Source organism: Nicotiana sylvestris, chromosome 7 (assembly GCF_000393655.2).
Source record: "Nicotiana sylvestris chromosome 7, ASM39365v2, whole genome shotgun sequence".
Classification (NCBI taxonomy): domain Eukaryota; kingdom Viridiplantae; phylum Streptophyta; class Magnoliopsida; order Solanales; family Solanaceae; genus Nicotiana; species Nicotiana sylvestris.
Genome location: NC_091063.1, coordinates 8716831 through 8744293, shown reverse-complemented (window position 1 = coordinate 8744293; position 27463 = coordinate 8716831). Strand labels below are relative to the sequence as shown.

The following is a 27463-nucleotide window of genomic DNA, read 5'->3' as shown; positions in this document are numbered from 1 at the left end:
TTAGCGATTAAATAATAAATAAGAAGTAAAATAACGAGAACTATTTTAAGGCCAGAAGACCTTTAATTCCGTTCGACCCAAATCCCATGACGCATTCATCCTATTTTGCACTATTACTAATTTCTTTTTTATATAGACTTTATCAACAATAATATCCAAACTACTAAAATATCATATTCATGACATCAAACTACTTTGGGCAACCAACAAAGATAACACATTTACTTTCAATATTCAAGCCATTTATAAGATAGGCAGCACGATAAAAGAGATTAGAGGAACAAAGCAAGAATTAGACCTCAAATGTATAATAACAAATCGTTTAAATCTCGCGAACCACGTACAAAGACCTCGACGAACAACCTCGCCTCCGATAGTACCTCAATCGCGATTTCAAAACAAATTGAATGAACGATATCTGTAATAAACCAAGCGAAGCTTGAAACCAGATTCACGTGCCTCTCATGCTCACAAAAACTCAACAAGTTTGCTGCTGTCCCTTTTCCCGTTCTGTGTGTGTGTGTGACTATGTGTAAGTGTTTTTCGGCGAGAGGGAGATGAGTGTCGTGTTTTCGTTACATAATAGAGGGGAGGAGATTGGCTACTGCTGTGCGTGGCTGTTCATGGTGGTCTCTTATGAAAATGGTGGATGGTTTGTTCCTTGAAGAGAAAGGAATGCTATGGCAGTTGTGGAGGGGTCAGGGATAGGCTGGTTGTTCGTTTTGGTTGAAGAAGAAACAGAATCGTGGAGGGGTATGTGTTTTCCGGTGTTACAACGGTGAATTTGCTGGTGCTTCAAGTGTCTAGCTCCTTGGTCCTTTTTGATTAGGAAGAAGCCATGAAATTTTGGCTTTCTTCTCCGAAGAAGAAGATCCAAACGATAAGGGAGGGCTCTTTGGTTAAAAAATGGCGTTTGTCAGCTTTTTTCTCTAGGTCCTTTTAGGTCAGCTCTTTTTTTTTTGTCTTGTATTTTTTGCTAAAGAAACGACGGATCTGATGGGTTTTTAGGCGTTTTTAGGTTGGCTTTTATAGAAGATAGGGATCTATGTTTTGCAGTATTTTTTAAGTTAAGGGGTATGAGCCTAAGAATTATGAGTTTGGGAATTATGGGCTAGGTCCAAAAATTAGGCCTAAAAATGGGTTGCTCGAGCCCAAGTTTTATTCTTTCCCCGCGAACGAGACTAAAATATGATCTCATTTATTAATTTGTCCTACTTAAGTAAAATAACTATTAAAATAAGACTGACCGTTAACACAAAACTATTTTTGGTATTTTTCAAGATTCAACATGACTAAAAAAACATTAATGAAGCTATTTTTTTGTAATTTTCATTTTTTTGGTAATAAAATAAAGTAAAAGAGTCAAAATTAGTTGAAATAGCGATATTATACCTAAATTAAATATTTACGTGCTAAAATATAAAAAATCTTGGGGAGGGTCAAAAATTACATGTCTACATTAGGCTATGTCAAAACATAACTCCACATCTTTGGTTCAAACTTTGGACACGAAGTTTGAAGTTAAGATTTGGCAAAGCTGAAAGCCTAGAGCTAAAATTTAAATAATGTTTAAAAATGATATGTATTTATAATTGGAGTGTTACGAGCCGGTGAAGTACACAAATAATATCCAAAGTGAATAGTCTTGAATTTTTATCCCTTTCTGTCTCATGGCCAGAACTTCAAATTTAACAAGTGTTGCATTTCGCTTGTCCCAGGAAAAACATTTTTAACTTCTAACCTTAAAGCTCTGTCCATGGAGCAAACGGGGATCAAAAGATAGAGATCGCCTCAAAAAGTATCATATTATGCAATTTTTGGTTACAAGTGGTTACATGGTGTAATTCCTATACTTCGGGTCCATTTTGAATTTGAACCTTAGCCCAGGTCCAATTTCCTTGTAAGCAGTGTGGGCGATAAACAAACAAATAAAGCCCAAATTCAATTTTGCGCCTAAAATCTTGCCAAAAACCCTCCTCCGCTTACCCTGCTCCTCTCCTCTACCTCTTTCTGCAACAAACACCTCTCTTCTCCTTGCAGACGAAATCAAAAGGTACTCTCTTTGTCTCTCTCATGCTTTCTCATCTCTAGTTAGACCAAAAGCCTATTCCTTTTTGCAGTGAAGTTTACTGCTAAATCAAAAAAAATTGTGAATTGGATTAACCTGCTGTATTTGCTTCTATTAATAGCTCTGCTAATTTGCATTTAAGAATCAGTTTTGACTAATATAAAACTTATTATTGAGTTCTGCAGAGGGTGTTTGTATCCGCCGCCGCATTCAGAGGTTTCTCACAAACATGGAAGGCGTCGAGATGGAATTTCATCTACCGGAAAATGCTGACGTGTCCTCAGATGACTTCTGCAACACGGTACTATCACAATTTAGCTCACCCAACAACGAACACCACGTCCACATCTGCACCGCCATTGGTACAATGTCACAGGAGCTCAAAGACCAGAACCTTCCTCTTACCCCAATCACTTACTTCGGCGCCACGTGTTCCTCGCTCCAATGCCTATATACCTCCTCCCCTGAAGGGCCTCCATCACACCTAATCGATGCACTTTCCACGATTTTATCCCTCGTCCTTCCTAGAATAAACAAAGCCATTTTGAAGCAGAAATACGAGTATTTGTCTAACCTTATGACTCAATTGCTTGGATTAAAGACCATTGGTATCGAAGGGATCATTGGGTGCTTAAAGTGTGTTATGCACTTGCTAATTGTGGGATCCAAAGGGAACTGGTCGGATGTTGCTCAACTCTATGGTGTGTTTATTTGTTATTTAACGGATGATCGCCAAAAGGTCGCTACTTTCCTTCTCTCTTTTAACAATTTTAATAAGAAGTTAGATTATTTTTGTTCTTTTGGCCTAGTGCATGCCTTTCTTTTGGTTAATCTATCAAGTGCTTCTTTAACAATATGGAAATTGCAAATGTTGGAAGAGCATAAGTTGTGTGTACTGACGCTGCAGGTAATTCTCTATACAAACATTGATTGGTAATTTTAAGCAGTGTTGTCAAAGGTCCAAAGCTCCAGCACTCCAGGTCTAAGAAACACAAGCTTTATTAAAAAAAAGGTGCAATGAAGGAGAAAAAATAAATATATATGTATATTTTATGTAATTCAAGAAAAAAGAAACAAATTCATTCACAATGTTTCCCTCAACAACTAATGTGTTATTTGCTTATTATATTTGTTGTTTAGTACATCTCGATTCAAGATAGAACTCGTGGGCAATGAGGCTCATGCCTTAGTGCTTGCCTACACTGAAGTGGGGCTTAAGCCACGGGAAGCGCTAAGGGCTCAATTGCGCCTTATATGAGCCCTTGACAACACCAGTCTTAAGAAATGAAAATCAATCTTTTATAATTGGCGAAAATACACTATTTACATTGTCAGTGCATATAAGTTAAACTCATGTCGGAAAGGTGACTTGAGATAATCTTATGGGGAACAGTATTTTCATGATGTGGGAAGGGGCTACTTAAGGAATGGGTTTTCATGTTTATTCTCTTGAATGGCGATCGTTATATTATTCAGTCCATGTTTCTTGTTAGAGCAAAGGTTGAGCCAGGTTCTTTTATCCTGCGTTAGCACCATAGTAAAAGAAGGTTTTTGAAGAACAAGATAGCTTTATCAACTAAGTAATAGACTGTGCTTTCACAAGCTTAGAATTTTCCCGTGTAGTGATATGATAAGTAGGATGCATGTTTACATGATCTACAGTTTGATAACTTTTTCGATTTCAACACGTCATGGTGGTAACAAAGTTATAATGATTGTGTCATAAAAGATTTGTGTATGAGCAGAATGATATTTTTGTGAGTTGATAGTTAAGGTAATGTTATGTTTATTTCAAAAGGTTATTGGCGTACAGCCATGCCCAGCAATTCTGATACTTTTTTAGATTTTATAATACTACAAGGAGAAGTTACTATTTTTGATTTGAGATTATTTTGTTATCAAGTTGCGTTTGATGAGAAAACAAAGAATGAGAAAATACAACAATTAAAGCAGTTCAACGAAAAATTTATAAGATACATGGATCTCAATTCCCCATGGAAGCAGAAATTAGAGAACAGGGAAACTATAGTATAAAAATTTGATATCTGTTTACTTGTAATGTTTCTTTGCATTTACATAATGCTTCAACTCAAAAGTTAGGATGGTCAAGTACACTGACATTGAATTTTCTTCTTGTTTGGATTGATCGATGGAACAGGTGAGAAAGATGTCGCATAGTTGCATTTGTGATGTCTTGCAAAACTTTCAGGCATCACCTATGCTTGCTCCTCTATTGGCACCTGCAAGTGAAGCCATCACAAATCTCTTCGAGAGGTCCCTTCTACTTGCAGGAGGAACAACTGGAAATGCCTCTGAAAGACCCAAAGGAGCACAACAAGTCTTACACGTGCTGGATGCTCTGAAACTTTGTCTTCCTTATATGTCTTCAAAGTATTCGAATAGTACTTTGAAGTACTTCAAGTCTCTACTGGAGTTGCATCAGCCTCTTGTTAATAGGCGCATTACAGATGGTTTGAGTGCTCTTTGTATCCATCCGACAGCAGAAGTATCCGCAGAAGTGCTTCTGGACCTCTTGGGTTCATTAGCTACTTCAGTTTCTGCGAATGAGTCATCTGCTGATACTCTGACATTCACAGCTCACTTGCTTGGCATTGGGATGAGAAGAGTATATTCGATTAACAGGCAATTATGTGTGGTTAAGCTCCCTATGGTGTTCAACTCTCTTAGTGGTAGGTCTCTTTCCTATTTCCTTACCTTGCATGGATTACACTAAGAATCAATCTGTTTCATACCGCAAAAAGAAGGCTTTCAACTGCACCTATAAATTCTGTTCTGATTTTGATAGTTATTGTTTGACTATTACTTTTTGTTATTTATGGTCCTCAGATGTTCTGGGTTCTGAGCACGAGGAAGCAATAAGGGCTGCACTGGAGGCACTCAAGAGCTTAATACATGAATGCATTGATGAAAACTTGATCAAACAGGGTGTGGATGACATAATTAGTTCTAATACTGATATGAGGAAATCTGGACCAACTATCATTGAAAAAATCTGTGCCACAATTGAGAGCTTAATTACCTATCACTATGCAGCAGTCTGGGACATGTCATTTCAAGTAGTGGTTGCCATGTTTGACAAGCTAGGTGGTTGCACTGCTTATTATCTTCTTTAAAAAAAATATAGCCATCTTAAGTTGTAAATCTCGATATTTAATTTCTAGTTGTTGAATGATCTAAAATATTCTGTCTACACAGTATCTGACACTTATTCAAATCAATTTCCATGGAATTGGACTTCCTAAAATGAAGTTCAATTTGATAAAATTGAGTACTTTATTATTGCTTCTTGCTTTCCTAGTATTTTACAACTGATTAGTGGTGCAGCCAGGAGTTGTAACAAGGGGATTTAAAAAAAAAGCCATATCTAGAAGCTTCTCTTATGTTAAGTCGATTCAACAATTTATATATAGACAAAGAAATTGTATTTACCCTACTTGCACGGTATAATTTGATTGAACCCCATTTTTTAATTTTAGCTGCATCACTGCTACTACTTACTATGTAATTGGTAAAGTTGATGCCATGTAATCAGCAGGTCACGGGTTCGAGCCGTGGAAGCAGCCTCTTGTAGAAATGTAGGGTAAGGCTGCGTACAATAGACCCTTGCGGTCCGGTCCTTCCCCAGACCCCGTGCATAGCGGGAGCTTGGTGCACCGGGCTGTCCTTTTTTTACTGCTACTACTGACTATGCCAATAGTAAGTGATGAACACTGTCAGCTGCTTCTGACCTAATCCACCCCATTCCCAAGTATGGGTGTGTGTCTGCACACATATGTACTCTTTATCTTGAATATTGTATCCCAATCATTGGATGCAATTGGTGATACAGTGAGCTAGATATGCTTTTCTGTGTTGCTTTCTTTCTATATATAAACCAAGGGATGTCAAGTGAAGTGGTTCTCTTTGTTGATTTCTTTTTAGGTCACTATTCTTCTCACCTTCTGAAGGGAACACTTCAGAGTTTGGCTGATATGCAAAAGTTGCCAGATGAAGACTTCCCTTACCGTAGACAGGTGAGCCTTGCTTTTGGGGCAGCTTAATCATGGAAATGCCTTTTGTCATCAACTTGTTTGGTACTGAGTCGTCGTAGTTGTTGTATTTATTCCCCCCCCCCCCCCCCCCGAGTTATTCTGGTGCTGCCACTATTTGCAATTTGACCTTTTTGACAACAGTTTCAGTTGCTTTTTGTATTTGATCTCTGTGTGACAATTTGAATTGATGATCAAATTTGACTTCTCCATTATTAGCTGGGCTTATGTTTCGATTTTCAAAGCCTCGATTTTTTAGAAATTAATATGATGCAGGAATGTTGCTGCTCCTAAGACATTGAGTCTAATGGAGATCTCACAATTTTAAGCCTGTTGTTATGATCCTAATACTTTGAAATTCGCAAATGAACAAATATAATTATGTATCTGGAAACTAGGACCGAAAAGGAAAAATTACAAACTAAATAGTCATGGCATATGCTATCAATCAAAGAAAAAAAAAGGAAATAGTCATGGCAGATGCAGTATAAACAAACAAAAATGATTAGATTGGCTAAAAACTAATAAAAGATTGTCTGATTGGTAAAAATAAGGTAATGTTTTTTCATTGGAGAATAGGCTAATATTTTACATGCATTTAAATTTATTTGGTTAAATAGCTTAAGAGATCAAATTTATCACAATGGTGAGAGGGCATTGCAGGTTTTCTGAATAGACTTCTTTGGACAAAGGAAAGGAAGCGTGTTTGGATTTCTATCCAGATCAATCTGATTCGCTAAATGAGGAAATAATAGAACTTGATAAGCAGTTTTGAGCAGATATAGGTGAAGTTTGTGTGGAAATTCCTGAAAGCATTAGATGTAGAGACAATGGATGAAGTAGCACGTCCTTCTGGTTTGAAGACATCTTGGATTGATGCTGTATAGAAAAAGTTTGGCCAAGGCCCTCTGACAGAAAAGAGAAACAGGACTAATTGCTACCAACTTGAGAAGTGACTGAGAAAAATATAGGATAGAGACATTTGAGGAAAAAAAGATAAAGAGGAATTGAGACCAGACAAGAAGAACGGATCAGCGAACTCCTTCGGCTGATGATTGTCTTTTTGTTTTCTCGGGATCCAAGGAAGATAGCGAACCACTATCAGTGTCTGCTGCTCCTGGCATAGTCTTTGGAGTTTTTGTTATGAGATAAATTTATTTATAAGTGTGAGATATACTTTAAAAGCCCATAAAAATGTACAGATATAACCAATGAATGTGTGTTGGACCCTTTCCCTTGTTGAATTGCTTTTTTCTTTAGTTCTTTAATGTTCTTTTGGGATATGATTTGTGAGCTTGTCTAGCTATAGCATTTTCTTATCCGATAGTATACACTGCTGATTTAAGGATTTGTTGATAACAGCTGCACGAATGTGTTGGATCAGCTGTTGGTGCAATGGGACCTGAATCTTTTCTAACTCTTCTTCCTCTTAAATTGGACGCGCAAGATTTATCGGAGTCCAACATCTGGCTTTTCCCAATTCTAAAGCAAAACATCGTTGGTGTGCATTTAAGTTTCTTTACCAACTCAATTTTGTCGATGGTTGGAGCTATGAAGCAGAGGTCTGCAATGGTATGTTTATGCTAAATGACACCTCTTGTGCCCCTCTTTTATTTACACTGAGCTCACTCTTATGTTTTGTGGTAGCTCGAGAGCAAGGGAAAGATTTATACTGCGAGAACTGTTGATGGAATTGTGTATTCATTGTGGTCGTTGTTACCCTCATTTTGCAATTACCCTGTGGACACTGCTGAAAGCTTTAAGGATTTGGAGAAGGTTTTGAGCAAAGCTTTACGGGAAGAGCCTGATGTTTGTGGGATAATATGCTCCAGTTTGCAAATCCTCATTCAGCAGAACGATAGCATTTCAAAAGGAAAAGTGGATTTGTCTGATACTGAAATGAGCGTTCCCAAAAAACGAGCCATTGCGCGTTATAACCAGCAAGTTGCACGTGATAACTTGAATGCATTGAGTCTTTCTGCTCCTAAACTGCTGTCTGTTCTCTCCGGAGTCTTCCGAAAATCCTCTAAGGATACTGGTGGATCTTTGCAGGTAACGTAAAAAAGGGTATTATTACCCTATGGGGATAGTAATGTGCCAATGTAGATACTCAGATGGATGAATTTCTTTTGTTAGTGTTGTAACTGATATATGAATCTTTGAATCACAGTCACAACTGCATTAGAGAAACAGTGAAACACTCCAATGGAAAAAGAAAAAGAAAAAAAGAAGAAGAAGAAACTGCATTCTATATCTATATTGTGCTAATTCTCTCAGTAGCATGTAAGAAACCAAAGAGGCCGTTGGAAACATATCCTCCAATAGTTTTTTCTGTGTCCTTGTAGCCATTTCGACCACTTTGCTCATATGTGTTTAGTTGCTATCCAAAGGCATTATACTTAATACAAAAGAAAAAGACCACATCTTTTCTTTACTGCTCCAAAGATGTTATCAAGCAATGGGATCCAAAAGGCCACATCTTTCAGTCAAACGAGACTCAACACATGAATGGATCCTTTCCCCTATTGACTGAATCGTTTATATTCAGGTTGAAGTTTTAATTAAACAAACCTTTGTTGATTAATTATTAACATTATTTTATGCCTAATCTATAAGGTTTTTTCCTTGCAAAAAATATTTTAATCTGCGTTTAGACTGAGGATTGGTTGGTTTGATCAGTTTGCTCCAAACCAGGCCATTGTTATTGTTATGGAGGTAGTAGATTTTGTTGATTTAAAAGGTCTCTATGTAAGGTTCTCCTCGTCCTTGTTGCTTGTGTAGTTCAGTAATTTTTAAAAAATTGTGTTTTTAGTTATCCGTCACATTTGAGATGCTGTCACTTGGTAGTCTTGTCACATTTTTCATTAGAGGTGATGTATGTTATAGTATTTCAGTCTCTTTTAAGCTGTTGACAAGGTCTGTTATTGGCAATCCAAAGCTTGTATGTTATTCATATTTTGTGATACAGTGTACACTTACATTTTCTTCTGTGGTTCAGTATGCCTGAATTTTTTACTTGGTCAAAATAATTACCGCACAAATTTTATAGCCCATTTATGACTTATAAAGACCATAATTTGGTGTATTGGCATCTCTTTATGTTTTTTCCGAAGTCGTCAGACCTGAAAGCATTACTTATTTTTTGTAAGAAAATGATTGGAAAATATCTTGTTAGCTCACTTTTCGAACAATACGTATTACATACAGAGCACAATCCGTGAATTGGCTCCTATTGCTGACAAGGAGGAAGTAAGAAAGTTCTTTATGAAGACCATGCGTGAGCTTTTGAAGGTGACTCGAGAGTCTGGGAAGGCAGAGAAGGCCAAAAGTTCCAATTCAATGCAGATTGATGACTCATCCAGTGAAAGTTCTTTGTCGCTAAAGAGGTAGGATGATCAAAATCACATTTGTTTCATTCCTTCTGCTGTCAAAGTCCCTTTTTCTTTGTGTTAACTGAATCAATATCTCTTGCTTCTTATCATTTAGGGCACAGTTATTTGATCTGGCGGTTTCTCTCTTGCCTGGTTTAGATGCTGAACATACTAATGCACTGTTTGGTGCAATAGAGCCTGCTTTAATGGTTGGTGTCAGTTATGTGTTTGCTTCTGCACCTTTCAGTTTTTTGATGTAGAAGATTTAATAACTAGTATAAGGCACAGGATGATGAAGGCTTGATCCAGAAGAAGGCATATAAAGTTCTTTCCATCATCCTTCGGGTAAGTGTTGTCACCAAATATCATGTAAAGGCATTGTTGTTGTTTCTTCTCAGTATTCTTCTAACGTATGTAGGACTGGATGGTGATGTCCAAAAAAATTAAAACAACTTGTATAAATAACTTGTGAGTTGAGTAAGTGAAATATCATTGGCATGGTTGAAAATATTCAGATTAAAAGGGGTACAAGTTCTGAAGAAAGAAATCTGAGCTATACTGTTAAAGCACCTCTCTTATGATTTCTCGTTTATATTTTTGGCACATTTGTTTTGTGGCTATTAAGTTTTGCAACTTCTTTGGACAGGAATCAGATGAATTTATTTCAAGAAGTACCGAAAAGTTGCTTAATTTGATGATTGAAGCACTACCTGCAAATCATTTTTCAGCCAAACGTTACAGACTTGACTGTCTATACTCTTTAATTGTCCATGTTACAAAGGTGACACATATCCTCTTGTGGATAAAACAGTGACGCCTCAAATTTGTGCAGATTCATAGCATTGCATAGTTTTTTACACTTCATTGCATTCTACAGGATGACCCAGAACAGAGGAGGCGTGACAGTATTACTTCTTTTATGACTGAAATTTTGCTTGCACTCAAAGAGGTTTGTCTATTATTCATCTGCTATAGAGCTGACTAGTATTTTTTTTCCCAAAGGAATTTATTTTGCTGTAAATGTGCCCATTTATCCTTAATGATTTTTCTCCCATAGTTGGTATAGAAGGATGAATCTATAGGAAATATATGCTCTAGTAATATCTTTAGTCCTTTTGCTATTCTAACATCAAGTTTGAGCCTTTTGCTAATTGCAGTGGCTACAAGTTGCTAGCTATTATCAAGGTTTTCATAATAAATTTTGTTTTTTTCCTAAGGCTTGAAGTATGTCCTCTAACTTTTAGATGTCTCTAGCCTAATCATGCTATAAGTTTAGTAGTCTTTCCATGTGAAACGGCATTCTGAAGCACAGTGGGCTAAGCATTAATTTTTGTAGGTCCCGGATGGAAAACGATTGTACAAACTACACTCAGTATCCACATTTTTTGTTCTCTCCTCTTTTAATTCCATCAGTTTACATTTAGTCTTGTTCCTTCTACTGATACTTGACTCCAAAATTAGTGGACTTTTATCATTTTCTTGAGCTCTGCATTTTCCAACTGTCATCATTCTTCTCCTTATTTTTGTTATTAGTTCATGTGGTTGTGTCCTCGAATTACCACAAAATCCCAGGTAAAAGATTGTTTTGTTACTTATAGCCTCGATTAATGGTCTTTGATTTCTCTTTAGGATTGGGTAACTTAGCAAAAGGGTCAAGTTAGTGCTTAAAACAGTTACTATCTTCTTTCATGATCATTTTGCTATGAGAGCTTTTAGAACGTTGTAGTAACGTAATAACTTTCTCACCATTAACTAGTCTTGGCTGCCTAGGTGGAAGAACGGTTTATAAATGTAAAACGTTTATAATTATTTAATTCCTGTACTGAGATTATTGAGGATTCCATGTAAGCCTAACAAGAAAACAAGGAACCGGGCGTACGAGCTTCTTGTCCAAATTGGCCATGCTTGTGGGGATGAAGAGAGAGGTGGCAGAAAGGAGAACCTGCATCAGTTTTTTACTATGGTACGATAAGTAATAATTTGATGAATTTACGTAATGGAGTGGCCTCTTTCTGTTTGACATAGGCACTGTTGTCCTTGGCATTTTCACTTGCAGGTTGCTGGGGGTATTGCTGGAGATACACCTCATATGATCAGTGCAGCAGTTAAAGGCGTAGCTCGCCTGGCTTATGAATTCACCGACCTTGTTTCTGCTGCGTACAGTGTCCTTCCATCAACATTTCTTCTCCTTAAGAGAGAAAACAAAGAAATAATTAAGGTCTGTTCCAGTCTGCATTAAGACTACATTGTGGAAAACCAGTGTTCACCTGCCATATTCTGAAGTTTTTCTCACCTGAAACTTGTCTTAAATGCAGGCTAATTTAGGGCTATTGAAGGTACTGGTCTCAAAGTCGCCGGCTGAGGGACTACAAGCACATTTAAGGAGCATGGTAGAGGCCCTTCTTGGTTGGGAAAATAATACCAAGAAGCATTTCAAAGCCAAGGTTTTTTTTTTCTCCTAGATCCCAAACTACTGTGTTTTCATTTGGTTTTGGTTCCTGTATGCAATTAGTACATCTTCCATGGTCTTATATAATTTTGGTTTTTGGAATCTCTTCTATTATAAAGATGGCTTGTTGATTGAAAGGTGGTTGCGTGCATGTTATCTTTTTCATAGGTTAAGCTGCTTATTGAAATGCTTATCAAGAAGTGTGGTCTGGATGCTGTAAAAGAGGTGATGCCTGAAGACCACATGAAACTCCTTACTAATATAAGAAAGGTTTGTCATGAACTGAAATTAAACCTGTGAAAATGCTCGTGGAATATTAAATGTTCAGATGAGTTATTTATTCTTCTGATGAAAAAGCAGATCAAGGAGCGAAGTGATAGGAAACTCGCGTCGAATTCTGAGGAAAGCAGATCTCATATGTCAAAAGCAACAACATCAAGGTTGTTTTCCTTCCTCTATATACCTGCATACTGAAGTTGAGAATAATACACAGAAGAATATTTGATGCTTGACACATGGGAAGCAACTAAGATATATTGGAGCATTTTATGTACCTCTGTTGATTTGGACAAGTTTATTTATCAGCAATATATATATATATATATATATATATATATATATATATATATATATTTGCCTTTTTTTTGGCGGTTACCAATATTCAATATTCAGATTTATCCCAAGTAAGGTGGACTATGGCTCTTTGGATCACTAATCTTTTTTGTCCTGCATGGATAAGAAGCTCTTATTTTCAGTGCTTGGTAACTTTTCAAGCATTATTTTAAATACCTATGGTATTAACATCCCTGTCCTATTACAGGCTAAGCAGATGGAATCATACAAAAATCTTTTCTGAGTACGATGACGGAGAATCTGAGAATAGTGATGCAGAATATATGGATGCTGGTCGTAGGAGCAAGGCTACATTAGTATCAGACTCCAAAGCATCTTTATTACGGTCAGTGGGAATGTTTTAATATGTAATGGTTACTATTTATCATCCTGAGGATGTTTTACAGACGCTGGAAGCTATTGTAATCTTTAGTGATGCTTTCTAGTTTAGACTATATTTCACATGTAAGATGAGTGGGTGTATGCCATATTTCCAGGTCCAAGAAAACACGGAAAGCAGCCAAGAGTTTGCAGGAAGATCTGTATGATCAATTAGACGACGAGCCACTTGACTTACTTGACCAGAAGAAGACCAGGTCAGCTCTTAGAGGATCTGGCAATCTCAAGCGGAAGTCTGAGTCAGAAGATGAAGCAGAAATAGACTCTGAAGGCCGTTTGATTATTCAAGAGGGAGATAAGAAGCAAAAACGAGTCAAGCCACCTACTAATGATTTTGATGTAAGAAGCGAAGCAGGAAGTCGCTTTTCTGAGAGCTCAAGGAAAACTCAGAAACGGAGGAAAACGTCTGATTCAGGATGGGCCTACACTGGAACAGAATATGCAAGCAAGAAGGCAGGTGGTGATGTCAAGAGGAAAGACAAACTTGAGCCATATGCCTACTGGCCCCTTGACCGCAAGATGATGAGCCGTAGGCCTGAACATCGAGCAGCAGCACGAAAAGGAATGGCAAGCATTGTGAAGCTAACAAAGAATCTTGAAGGCAAGAGTGCATCGTCCATACTGTCCGCAAAGAGAGTCAAAACTAAAAAGAAAGCCAGCTCCAAAAAGACTAAGGTGTGAAATCTGCTTTGTTGATGCTAGGTCAAAATGGAGACCTCAGCCCAGAGGCTCGCTAGTTTGTGCCATAGTTTGCACTTGGGGCTTCTAGCAATCTGGCGCCCCATGTACTTTTTTGATGTCATCTTGTCATTTAATTCGTCCATGTATAATTGTATATCACATGTTGAAGTGATTTGTTTTTTGGATAGGAATGTCTAGGAAAAGGAGGTAGGAAGGAAATCGAGTATTCGTAGTTGCCATAGGAAAATTAGCGAATGCGTCAAATGCTAGCTATTTAAGTTGGTTATTTGTAATATTCTTACCAAAGTGCAACATGTTGGTGCATGAAAGTAATCTGAGTCACCTGCGATTTGCTAAATTTCTCGAAATCATTTGAATTGTTGTTGCAACCCAGAGAGATTTCATTTTAGCACGGGGTTTTGATACTAGAAAAGTTCAGCTGCCTCAAGTTTCTCTCCAACCAATTGTTGCAACGCAACTTGCTCAATTCAGCAAATTGGCTCGTTCTTTTATTAGGTGTATCTAGGTTAAGGGTATGGGTTCACGTAAACCCATGTTCCTCTTCTTAAATCATGTATAACAATGCTATATTTTTTAAAATTATTTAAATATATGTACATGCACCAATGCTTAAAAACTCCTATTGTGCAATAATTATTAGTTACACTTCCACAAGTGAAATTGGCTGTTCAAATTTCATTTTGGACGGTTTTGTTTTCGACATGGAGTATAGAAATATATATATATATATATATATATATATATATATGAAAATCACTAAAATTTTAAAATGAATCTAATTTTGAACTTACGATTTCAAAAGTGTAGTGGGTTCATGACAAGACTAAAGTTAAACCCGTCAAATATAAATTTTAGATCCACTAGTGTACCCATCATCTTGGAATCCTGAATCCGCCTCTGTTAACTAATTGTGGTAAGGTTTACTTATTGGGTATGGTTTGGTACTGACATACATTTGTAACTAGATACTAAAATCTTGGAACACTCATGTTAATATCCCCGGTTGGAGGCTCCGAATTCAGTTAAGATAGATCTCCAATGAGCTGCTTTGAGAAAACTATCTTCTGAGTGAAGCTTTTTTGGCTGGATTGCTTAATTTTGTATTACTGAATGATACAAGTTACTGTTTTTAAAATTCAGAAAATTCAAAAATATAAAGTTATATCGTCTTTGTGTTAGCACGGAATATAATTTAGTTCTGCCTTTTCCGAATGTATAGGAAACTAAAAAATTTTAGTTACTGATCTGATTTATTTGAGCACGTTACATCATACGTTTTAACTAAATTATAATTATCGTCTTATCTATCCAATAATAAAAGTTCATTGTAATTATATTAAACAACTCATATAATTTCAAATAACTTTTGAATGATATTCAAATATTGTAATTATATAGGTTGTGCTACAAATAATATAAAAATATAACATGATTCAAAACGAATAAGAATAATTATAACTAAATGAATCTAAAAAATCTTTATTTACTAATTTTTTAAAATTCATTTGTTATTTATCCACCATCATCACTACAATCTTCAACCCCTTCTTATTTGTAACTCGTGATGAAAATCATAAAGTAGTTTATTTGTAAATACATGTTTATTCAGAAATAGTCTCATATGAAATAATAATTCAAACTTGATTTATAATTATGATAAAAGAAAGAATAATGTGACAGAAAAGAACAAAAATCATACTAATGGATTGCATTGATTAAAAACTTGAGAAACTATTGATTCAGGCGACTTTTGGGTGATTGTTCGCTATTTTGGTTCTTAATTACTTTTTTTTCTTTTCAAGGAATTAAATTCAAGTTGGTTTGCCCAACCTTATTTCAAGTGATTTGCTAGAACATGAAGTATTAGAGTTAAAAAGTTAGAACTGTTATACTAAAGTTAGAAATTGCCCCACATAAGGCAAGTATGTATATTGTGTTTGACACCTATCTGTATTTTATGTTTATAAGGAGAGGGTATGTCACCTTCTACAAATGCTGCCTTCATATGGACAAATCAAAAAGGTGCAGGACAAGTCGGATAGGCACATGACAAGTCGGACAAGCACATGCTAAAAGTTCATGAATGATTGTCTTTCAAATAAATGAGCTTATAATACATTAAATACACATTTCTAAATTGGTTGCTTGAACTACAATTTTTTTTGCCCGATAGTACTACATTTAACAAACTGTTGTATAACACATGAATCTTTGATTGTAGATTTGCAACTTACCCTTTGTATTTTATGTTTATCAGGAGAGGATATGTCACCTTCTATATGTGTTCGCTTCATATCATGAAGCGGACAATTTTGAGCCAAAGTCAAAGACAAAATCGGACAGGTGCAGGACAAATCGGACAAGCACATGACAAGGATGCCCGGTACAATTCGGACAGGTTCAGGACTATTCGGACTGGCGCAGTATCTATATTTGTAACTAGAACATCAGCTTCATCAGTTTCAAGCACAGAAAAATTGCCTGTGGCAGAAAAGTTTAGACTTGCATCTTTAGAGAGAGATAATCAACTAGCACTAAAGCGAGCAAAGAATGCAGGACAACATCACTGTTGTGCAGAAAAAGAATGGGTAATTATGAATAGAAGGGCAAAAGCACGCATTGAAATCCCCGAACATTCGGAACTGGACATAGATATGTACTTTTGTAACCTCCATTTCATCTTTATCAACCAGTGGAAAGAGCTTCTGTTCGACAGCATATGTTGATAAGGAAACATATATTTTAGCAAGCCTCGTGTACAGTTGTATTTAATCATGTACAATTATATTTAGTCTTTTATATATTATGCTTTTTCAAGGGGTAATATGGCACAAACATTAACTTTTCAACATTATATTCTACTTTGTAGTGGGCTAAAAGAAGTTCACACCCCTTTCAGGTGTGTAATGATATTTGAAACAATATGATTTCGAAGTTTTGTGCTTAAAGAAGGAATTAATAATAGTTGGTGCTACAAAATAAAGAACAAATCTCTTCATAACAATGAGTTCCAAATGTGATATTTGAGTTTTGTTTGTCGCATCTAGCGTATTTTTTCTTCCTAAAATGAAGTTTCTGTGTGAGAATTTCAAACTCTAAAATTATATAGTCGAACCCACAAAGAAATATGTTATTATATTAGATGACTGACGTATGATCTCAAGCAGTCTATGCAAGATACTATTGTCAAGAATATGAAAGAAAAGATTATGCATAAGTGCTCAAAAGGCAAAAGTAACAAGCAACGTCACTTTAATTGATGCAACAATGGAGAGGACTTTGGTATTTCCCGTGGCTAATGCTACATATACATCTTTTTCTATTATCTCTTTTGCTGTTCATCTCTTTGAACTAATTCGCGCGCGGATACATATACTAGTTAGATTAAAATATGTATTAATCAAGTTAAATATCTGAGAATCTGCACTACAGACGCATACAACTTCATTGGATATAAATGTAATCATCCCGCATATCCCCTTTGGGAAAGTTAAAGAGTTTGTCCACTCAAGTTAATAAATGTCAAGAAGTGCAGTAAATCTTGGAAAGTCAAAATTAAAAGCTGTTATAGTATATATCGCATTCTCCGCTTATACAAGGAAACTAGTTCACTAGGTATTAAGGGCCATATGCAACCGCCTAAAGGTCACATGCCAACTCAGTTTCCATAAATCATGTGGCTGTTATGTGTAAGGATATATAAGAAAAAGATTTCAGTTTAGCAGAGACAAGGAGATTGTCACACTATGGAGAAGAAGTTGATCCTTTGCCCATTCTGCACTTCAGGTTCTTCTGTCTCCAACAATCATCTAAAAAGGAATTCTCTACATCGCAGTAGCACCGCCATTTGAGACACAGGTCTCTTCTAAGAGTGTCCATAGTGACTCTGGAATTAACGATCCTTCCCCATATTCCTGAAATAAATGAAACATATGTTCTTCAAAATACACGCCTTTTTTAAGTTTTCTCACTTCCTCAATACAGACAAGCATGAATCTACATACCTTTTGTATCTGTCAGATGCACCAACATTGCCCGAGAGATCTACTTGTAAGGAGCAAATAAGATTGATGAGTTGTGGCCACCAAATCCAAATGAATTAGATAATGCCACCTTAATATCCAGTCGTTCCTTTTTGGGACCCACAAGTTTAGTTGTATCCTGTTTCATAGATATACATATCATCAGCTGCGGTGATTACCAGGTCAACTAAGGGTGAAAAGGTGCAATAGGGAACCACGGGAGAGAGGACATATCACATGCTTTGTATTCATATCACAAAGAAATCTGTCTTGCTTGCAATATGAGAGATCAGTCGACTAATGCAGACAATGTGAATCAAACCAATAGACATGGCCATTGTAACTCGTGAGTTTTTTCATTTCTATACGACACTCCTCCGGAAACCAGCTTTTAATGATACAGAAACGAATTCAGAAAAGCTGTGAATTTCATCTTAAATCTAGCTACTCAAGCCACGAAGGGTGACCAACTCTGTACACTTGACACGCAAGTGTTCTTTGCAGTTTTCATCTGATAAAATTCTATAGTGATGATGATAAACCATGCTTAATGACAAGAAATCGTTGAGAATGCACAGAAGATAAATCCTTACCACGCCTTCATCTGGGTTTTCCAGATTAATATTTGGATGAACCCAACCAGTTCGTATTGCCTGCAATGCAAAGTCCCAATTTAACTGTCAGTCTGAAATTCCAGCCAGATAATTTTTGCATAGGTTAAGCAAAGAAGGGCCACGTTCAAAAATATAACCAAGAGAGTTTTATAGGATGAAATCCACAATAATCAATCACCTTAAGAATAAATTCTGCAACATCTAGTTTCTATCAGATAAATTTATCATCAAGAAATTAGCAAAAACACGAATCCGCATAATGCTAAAGTAAATGTGCAGAAAGTGCCTATCTTCATCATCCTCTCCACTGTCTAGCGCATATTACGTTGCATAGCATATTCAAGAACAGAGATGACATAAATCTAACTACAACTACACTGTGCATCACCTGTCAACTACGAGGAAGTAAATGATCCTAGAGTTATCTAAAAATAGTTAGCCACTTATCCTACAATTCCTTTTTTGAAAAACAACTGTTATAGCTCCATTTGTAGCCAAAATAAAAGAGTATACCCCCATAATAACAAAACTCAGACAATTTGGCTCTTTTACTTCTTCAATCAACATGTATTTGAATAATTTAAGGTTACGAAGTTATTCTACTACCAATTATTTAGAGCTCCCAACTTCAAGCTGGAGTAACTCCCAGCAGCGAAAATGATTGCAAAAAACAACTATTTCTAAATAATAAAATAACCACGATGGAAAGTTCCCCCTATGCATTGTGTCAAGACTCCCACCCCAATGTTCCTTGTAAATGTCTTCTACAAGTATGGTTTTCTTCTTTCAAATTCAGAATACAATAAACTTTTATGAATATGGTACGTATTGTACAAGTATGCTGTCTTTTTCTTATGAATATGGTACGTCTTCCTTTTACATAAAACTTTCTATAAACTTTCTCCAGATCTTTTTCCCCTATTATTTGATGATAAAACAGTTAGCTACCAAAAACTTTTAAATTACACCCAAAAGTCTAGTATAGGTTAACCTGTTTACAAATATACACACACACACACAGAGCGAGACCTCAGAAGTGTCATTTGTCATGTCTTTTTCCCTAGTCTAAACATCAGAGAAGACCCAACCCAGGCCTAATGGAGTAATTTTGGTACATAAAAATTTGTCAGTCATTGATTGCAAAATACCTGCATTACATTATCATTTATAACATCTGTAGCAACATTTTCAGATAACAAATTAATGTAGCATGGACGATTTAACTTCGAGGCAAGGATTCATGGGTAACTTTGACACGTAGTCTTTTGATGGAGGATAATACAAGAAAACCTCCATCCAACATGAAAAGCATCAGAAACTACATAGGACACAATATTCCGGGCTACAATAAACATTACAAGAACTCATTTTACCGCATACCCTCACCTTGACTAAGTTGGTCTATATACCACTATTAGCATTAAGGCTCCAAAGATGAATATGCTGAATAAGCGGACCCAGATTCCTCGGCTAGAAACTAATTCTTTGGTAGTTAATGCTTGCATACCCGTTCCATCATTTATAGAGCACCTTTTTAAGAGGATGAACTTTGTACAAAGTGGAGACGGAGGATTTGGATCTCAAACGGTGCAGCTATCAACAAGATATTGCACATATCTTGACATGCTCTTCATTTTTTATATGGAGGTCTAAACCCAAATCCTTACTGCCACTCTTGCCAGGTTTATGCTCAACACTTCAGACTGGTAGATCAGAAGTAAATCATAACCCTTCGGAAATTCTTTAACTTGAAAGAGTAGCAATTCTAAAGGATGGCATCATCACTAAGGTTTAGTTTTTCCAGATTCCGGAGTCAGTTGATGTTTCAATTCCTATGAGCCATTTATGTCTACTTGAGATTACATTGAGCAGCAGTTCGACATCTTTAACGCCAGCAGGTAGCATTTATTAATTTTCCTCTCTGTAAACGGTCAGCCAGTCCCTTTACTTCCCCCTTCTTTAGGTCACACAACATGTCCTCTATACCAATTGGCATACATTTGCATTTTGCACTCACAAATGATGGTGACAACCATGTATATCTTTTCTTCTTTTACTGTATATGATATGAATGATTGAACTCAAATTCAAAGGAAAGCTATTCATGTTATAAAAATTTAAAAATGTGCAGCTTCCTCAGTAAAACAGCTTTTGCTGTGCTCTCTGTCTTAGCAGCCACAAGTTCTCTCACAAAAAGCAATTAAGGTCTGAAGGACACAAGCAAGCAAGGAACCAAATCATTTGTTGCTTCCCCAATCCCCCCTAAAGGACTGTGAAAAATAGTATGATATGTGAATTAATAAAGACCTTCTCTAATTCAAGTAGATGTTACATAAATAAAATATTGATTTAGTCTATTCAACAGTCTGAAACCTAAGTAATGTAACAAGTCACCTAACAGGCTACACACACCGCTATACCACAATTTTCAGCCAGCAAATATAACATTATGCAAGAAAACAGTTGGATGAGATGTTACACAATAAACTAGAAAGCAACTGAATTGCAGCTGCAGCACACTTGGAGGGATTATGAGATAACAGCACCTGAATAGTTGCCACAGCTTCAACAGCACCAGCAGCTCCAAGCAGGTGACCAATCATAGATTTTGTGGAGTTAACTCGCAACTGAAAACATGGAACAGCGACTGATAAACAGCTGAAATGAAAACCTGAGAGGAATGGTGTGGGCACAGTATTTCAATAAGAGAACTTCAATCTAACCTCTGGATTCTGGCCAAAGCAATGGAGAAGAGCTTGATACTCCTTAATATCTCCTGCTAGTGTGGATGTAGCATGCGCATTAATGTAGTTTACATCTTCCTTGGATACCCCTGACTGAGCTAATGCCTTCTCTATGCATAGGATGACTCCAGTTCCTGCTAGTTTGGGGGGATAAGAGAGTTCAAAGCTATCCTTTTCTCTATTGTATATCTCAGTAAACATCAGATCGTGCATTCTTAGTACGTTAAGCTATCTTCCGTTCTATGTAAGCTACAATTTATGCAAGCCAATCTATCTGGTCCAGAAGAATCTTTCAGGTACAATTATCAGAAAATCATAGAACTTGAGGAACTAGATTTGATGAGTATAACTGCATCTCCAACTTAGTCAAAACACAAAAGGAGCACAGAAGTAGTGCATCATTTAACTCACTAAGAACCAGGAAGAAGCAGTTTATTTCGAGAGCCGTTAACATGAGAAAAGGAATGACTTCAAGCATGACAAAATAGGTGGACAACAAGGAGGAGTCCTTCAGGAGCTTCATGTTACTGATGCATCCCATGAAAGGAAATTCTTATAAAATGCCAATAAAGGAGTTAATGCCTTTGTGGAACAAAATCTTGGTGACTAAGAAAAACATGCAAGTTATTAGTTATTACAAAAGAGAAGAAATATTTTTTTGCAAAATAAGCCAACATAAAATAAAAGGATCAAATCCAGTATGGTTAGGGTGGTACATTTATGAGATGGATGAATAGACACATTCAAGAATACATATGGCTACAGTTGTTAGAAAAGGCAAGGCGCCAGAAATTTAAAGCCAAAAGTACAGAAGAGGTTTAGGAGATGTATTACCACAACTATTTTAAGCCAAACGACTTTCTCACCAATTTTTGGACCCCTCCAGAGTATAAGCTGTTAGAGTGATGGAATCATATTCTGGAGGCCTATATGTCACAGCTAGTTGTTGGATGGATAAATTACACTTAAGACTCTTTGATTTCATCATGCACAAAGTAAATCTTACATTCGCACATGTCATCCTCAACAAAAAGCAAGGCAATCGTAGACAGCCCAGAAGAATAATGGGAAAAGGTGTAAGACATGTCCATCTAGAAATCAAGAAATTTGAACGTTCAAAATTTTTTCTGATGTTTGCAGCCAAAAGCTTACCTTTTTATTAACCAACGAAAAGACTACCCATCTATCCAAAGGTGATCAAAAAATGGTTTTTATATATATATATATATATATATATATATATATATATATATATAGAGAGAGAGAGAGAGAGAGAGAGAGAGAGAGAATTACCTTCAGGATGAGGCTCTGTCATGTGATAAGCATCACAAGTAAAACTTCCACCCAGAAATTCAGCATAGATAGTTGCACCTCTTTGCTGCTCATGAAATTAAAAAAGGAAACTTAAAAGAATTCTGTTGCCAGGGATTGGCTTTCTATCTTCCATATTTTGTTTAAGGATCAACAAGTGGGTTAAAAGGAAAGCATTTATAGACTTTGAAACATAAATCACCTTGGCATGCTCAAGTTCTTCCAGAAGCAGGACTCCGGCTCCTTCACCCATAACAAATCCATCGCGATTCTGTCCAGGATTAAGATAAAAATAAGAAGCAATTCTCACCAATTACACACACTCTGAGACACACACACACAGAGGATGATAGGGTTGAAATTTTGTAGTGCTATTGCTTCATCTTACAAGTCATTTAAGTACAGCAGCTTACGAGCTAGAACATGGAAATAAATATATAATGGAGTATAATTTTTATTGATTTGATTGGAAGAATGCTCCTATAAGATGCATACAAAAAGTAGAGAATCCCGCAAAGAGGCATGATGATAAAGAGCATCCAACTGTGAATAGTGACTGGAATATCATATTTGCTCCAAACGAATACCAGAAATATAATTATTCCACTAACATAAAAACAGGAGTTTCCAATTCCTACAAATTTTTCTCACATGCCTCTCCTTCCACTGAGTCCACATGAGTCCAAACCAAAGGGGATACATGGTCATAAATTCTGAAGAAAATATGACATACGTCAAGTTCAATCTCAGGGAATGGAAGCTGCAATTTGGATAGGCAACTCAGTCAACCAAAGAAAAATACAAATCTGGAAATTTCTAATTCCCTATTAGGTCACAAACCCAAGAACTGCAATAGGAATAGCGTAAGTGCTCTAGAATCGCCACTCCATGCCACATAAAAGTTTACGTTTACAACTAGAGCGAAAACAGAGGAACAAGAGCAAAAGATTTGCAAGACATTACACTATCCCAAGGCCGAGAAGCTCTTGCAGGGTCACCATTTCGCTGTGAAAGCGCTCTGCATGCAACAAATCCTCCCAATCCTGCAAAAGAAAACAAAAATAACATCAAAAGCTATTTAAAACTATAACTATTGCAAGGTAATCAACAACCTCAGCTTGATAAACAAACTTCAAGTAAGAAAGAACATATAATATACCAATTGGTATAATTGCTGCATCTGATCCACCGCACAGCATCAAGTCCTGCAAATTATCAGTGTGTAAAAACAAGAGAACTAAGCCACTAAGCATGTTAATCCTTGGGACACATCTGTCAATGCATAGGGAACTCTATGAACAACAGTAAGATGATATGAATCCCCTGCTTCCGAAAGCTTTCTATGACTTTAAAGGCACGAAACTTACAGCTTCACCTCTAATGATGTGGTTAGCAGCATTCAATATGCAGAAGTTGCTTGTAGCACATGCTGTTGAAATTGAATAATTTGGACCCATCCATCCCTGCAATCGAGTTTGTAAACAAATGCACAGAGCTGGGATTTTTTAAATCATAAATCACAGATAGCAACTGAATCTTAATGGCTAACCAGGTCCATGGCAAGCATGGCAGAACCCATGTTTGTAGTTGCAAATGGAACACAAAAAGGATTCATCTTCCTATACGAAACCCTTAAAGCCTCTACTGCATCATTAAAAACCTGCACAAACAAAGCAAGTCAGTTAGACAGTAGTCACTTACTTTGGTTCTAGCAAAGACTCTAGAGCCTACATACTGGTCTGCTTAGGAGGAGACTGCAATACATGGGCAATCATGTACAGGTTGTTGATTCCGTATATGAGATGTTAGCAACCAAATAGAGCTGGTCCCAGAAGCATATAAACAAAAAATGAAAATGGAAAAGAATTTTTTTTTTTGACACATTTAACCAGTGAAATTTTCATCACAATTACGATTAAAGGAAAAAAGAAGAAGTTGATCACCTTCATTCCACCCAAAGCAGAGCCAATTAAAACTCCACATCTTCTTTTATCCAATTCATCCATAATGTCTTCAGTAATTCCACCATCTGACAGTGCTTTCTTACCAGCTGTTATCATGTAAAGCATGAACCTGTCCATTCTTTTAGAAAGTTTGGGTGCAACCCAACCATCAGTCGAGAAAGACTTGATCTCTCCAGCAATTCTCTGCAAATTTGGACCTCATTAACAACATTTAAATAACTAAAGTTGGATAAACAGGCCCAAGAAGAACACATACTGTTGGATACTGTGAACAGTCAAAAGCTTCGATCTCACTTATGCCACTGACACCTTGGAGCAGATTTTCATAAAATTCATGGGGATCATGACCAAGCGGTGTTTCAACACCCATCCCTGTCACAACAACTCGCCTTTCCTTGGTCAGAGGTTTCTTCTTTACTGCAACTTCCATGGCCGGTTGGGCAGCAATTGCCATTACCTCCCCTAATACAAGGAGCGGCCAAGCACGTCAAAATCAATGTAGGAAAGTTGATAGCTTAAAGGGAAACCATATTAGAAGATGATGTTGAAGATCTCTATAGTTCTGTGTGATCACTTCAAAGAAAACCCAATCATGTACATTGACGCAGGAGTGTTTGGCATCACAGGAAAATATTTTCTACAACATTTCCATGATCAAATCATTTACTAACATTTGCTCACCGCGAGAATATTCTCAAAGAAAAAAATATTTCTACTAAAAAGGAGGGAAATGAATTCCTTTACGTCCAGCCAATTAGGGGGTGGAGCTAGAAGCCTACATACGGGATTGGCCAAACCCGGTAACTTCTGCTCGAACAGTGTATTTGTATTAAAAAAATCATTAAATATGTACAAATATTAAATTCAGAACCAAGTTACTTGAAGTCGTTGTTCAAAAATCCAAAACCCATAAAGTTTGAAATACCTGCAGCCAATAATCACAACTCGTAAACTTGTTGCAGACAATACGTACAAGCGTAGACACTTGTACAACACAACTCTTTTCAGTCTCTAATACTAAAAAAGAAATTACCATAAAATCAAGCTACAAGCAAATTGCATGATCTATCCCAGAAATTCACACTCATTTCACATGACACACAATGCCAACATGAGGTGGCAAAATTCTGGACTACAATAAAGCCAATTTAATAAACATAAAATCACACTCCTATAAGAATCTTACCATGCAGCTCTTAAAATAGACACTCACTCAACAACAAAATAAAGCAAATGCATGACTTTTCATTTCTGTAAAATCCAATTCTTAAATTTAATAAAATTACCTATTTGCGCAGTGGATTTGGACTTTGGCAAAACCCTGGTTCTAGTTTGAGAAGCCCATTTGCATTTAGACTTAGAAGAAATCCCAAACAAAGAATGTTTATCATGTTCTCTTTCACAAGCGACTGACATGCATGTTGAACCCATTACCCATGACGATACCGTCGATGACGCCATTTCTTAAAACTCTCCGATCAACAATATACAAATCCCTTTCTATATAACTTATATCAATGTAGTGCAAACTCAAAATCTATACAGTATAGACACAAATGCAAGGGGTGGTGGTTGGGGGTAAGGGGCGGAGAGTTCAGTTCAGAACAACTCCTCTGAGCAGAAGAGGAGGGGGTGAGATTAAAGAAATTTTGGGTTGGTGGGTGGGGGTAGGGGGTAGGGGGGTAGGGACGTAGGGTGTGGGGGTAATATATTTGTGGGGTTGGTTAAATCTGAGAGAGATGAAGAAATCGAAATGCTGTCTTTTTCCTGGATCTCTTTCTCTGCTCTCACTACTTTCAGAGCCAAGTTTTATATTTTTCTTTTCTGTTTTTTAATATTTTCTTTATTTTTCCCTTGTTTAATTAGTACTTATTTTTTTTCCTCTTTAAAATAATAACATAATATCTGAGTCGTCCTACAGACAGAACCAGCCAAGTGTTCTTCCCTCTTTAAACTCTATTCTTTGCTTCTTATCTATGTCTGATGTGTCACTACCACCACTCTATGCAAACAAAATTATAGTCTTACAAAATCCAAAAAAGTTAACCGACTTATATACATTTAAAAAAAAATAATAGTCTGGTATATTCCCACTATACTTTATTTGGAGATAATTAAAATTGTGTTTATTACCGTCAAGTCTAATCACATAGAATATACTTAATCGAAGAGTCACGTTGTATGTATAAATTAAATATAAAGTTCAATTAGATTTGTAAGAATCTAAGAGTTACGTTATGTATATAAATTAAATATATTGTTCAATTTAAACTTGTAAGACAAATACGAAAATTAGGTTAAAATTACTGGGTTTAGCCGAAATAGAAGTGGGAGAAGAGTGCCACCGTGGAGGTCAAGGTGGAGTTAGGTAGGCAGAAGGGGTCGCAAAAATTACATTGTGTATATAATGTCAACTTTTTATTTCATGTATATATATTAGATGATGAATTTCCTTAATTTTTTTTGCGTATTTAATTTTTTTGTGTTTATATTTCTTTGGTGAAAATTCTGCTTTCGCATCTGCACAAATTGAGCATTTAGCAGAATAGCGGAAATGAACAACGTGAATATTCTCTAGTTGAGGACTAAAGTTGGATTGATTTAATTAATTAAATATTAATAGTATGTATTTATTATGTGTATGTTAATTTCTTGTTGTTATTTTTGGTGCTACTTTTTTTTCATCTTCTTCTTTTTCTTTTTCTTTGTTCTCCTTCTTCTTCTTCTTCTTCTTCACCTTTTCTTGAGAGCTGAGAGTCTATCAGAAACAATCTTTTTATTTACCAGGTATGAATAAGATCTGCATATACGCTATACTTTCTAAACCCAATTTGTGCAGAGGCGTACGTAGAAATTTTTGTAAGCGGTATCGAAATTTATACAAGTACGAGAATAATAACTTCAATTATCATACTTCTAGATAAGAAATATTTTTAGTCTATTGGTTTTGTTGAGTTTCAAGTTAGAAAATGTCTTAGGTTCAATTCTACTTTATCATAATTTTTAACCATACAGATCCTCTCAAAAATTTGCACAAAAAAAAAATCCTAGTTGAGGTTTGAACTTCCGACCTTCTAAAACAAAATCAAGCATATAACCAACACACCAAAAAATAATTTATGTCAATTGATGTCATTGTTTTGTACTTATCCATTTCC

The 27463-nt window shown here is 36.3% G+C and overlaps 2 protein-coding genes across 2 annotated transcripts; one reads left to right on the top strand and one right to left on the bottom strand.

The window, feature by feature from the left end:
* Nucleotides 1-1965: 1965 nt before the first annotated feature.
* On the top strand, nucleotides 1966-13997 carry LOC104218881 (uncharacterized). The gene is made up of 19 exons (XM_009769467.2): nucleotides 1966-2053; nucleotides 2254-2807; nucleotides 4227-4758; nucleotides 4916-5173; nucleotides 6011-6102; nucleotides 7480-7689; nucleotides 7765-8169; nucleotides 9325-9503; nucleotides 9604-9697; nucleotides 9777-9833; nucleotides 10135-10269; nucleotides 10366-10437; nucleotides 11338-11451; nucleotides 11545-11706; nucleotides 11804-11932; nucleotides 12106-12207; nucleotides 12298-12377; nucleotides 12758-12895; nucleotides 13047-13997. The coding sequence occupies exons 2-19, from the start codon at nucleotides 2298-2300 to the stop codon at nucleotides 13627-13629; spliced, it is 3852 nt and encodes a 1283-aa protein (XP_009767769.1). The 5' UTR covers nucleotides 1966-2053; nucleotides 2254-2297; the 3' UTR covers nucleotides 13630-13997.
* A 3194-nt stretch (nucleotides 13998-17191) lies between these two features.
* LOC104218880 (3-oxoacyl-[acyl-carrier-protein] synthase II, chloroplastic-like) lies at nucleotides 17192-26074 on the bottom strand. The gene is made up of 14 exons (XM_009769466.2): nucleotides 25592-26074; nucleotides 24562-24767; nucleotides 24285-24488; nucleotides 23891-24001; nucleotides 23709-23804; nucleotides 23501-23546; nucleotides 23305-23384; nucleotides 22544-22612; nucleotides 22324-22408; nucleotides 21010-21164; nucleotides 20833-20913; nucleotides 18266-18325; nucleotides 17655-17811; nucleotides 17192-17564 (listed from the first exon to the last, which is right to left on the bottom strand). The coding sequence occupies exons 1-13, from the start codon at nucleotides 25764-25766 to the stop codon at nucleotides 17695-17697; spliced, it is 1485 nt and encodes a 494-aa protein (XP_009767768.1). The 5' UTR covers nucleotides 25767-26074; the 3' UTR covers nucleotides 17192-17564; nucleotides 17655-17694.
* Between the last annotated feature and the right edge of the window lie 1389 nt (nucleotides 26075-27463).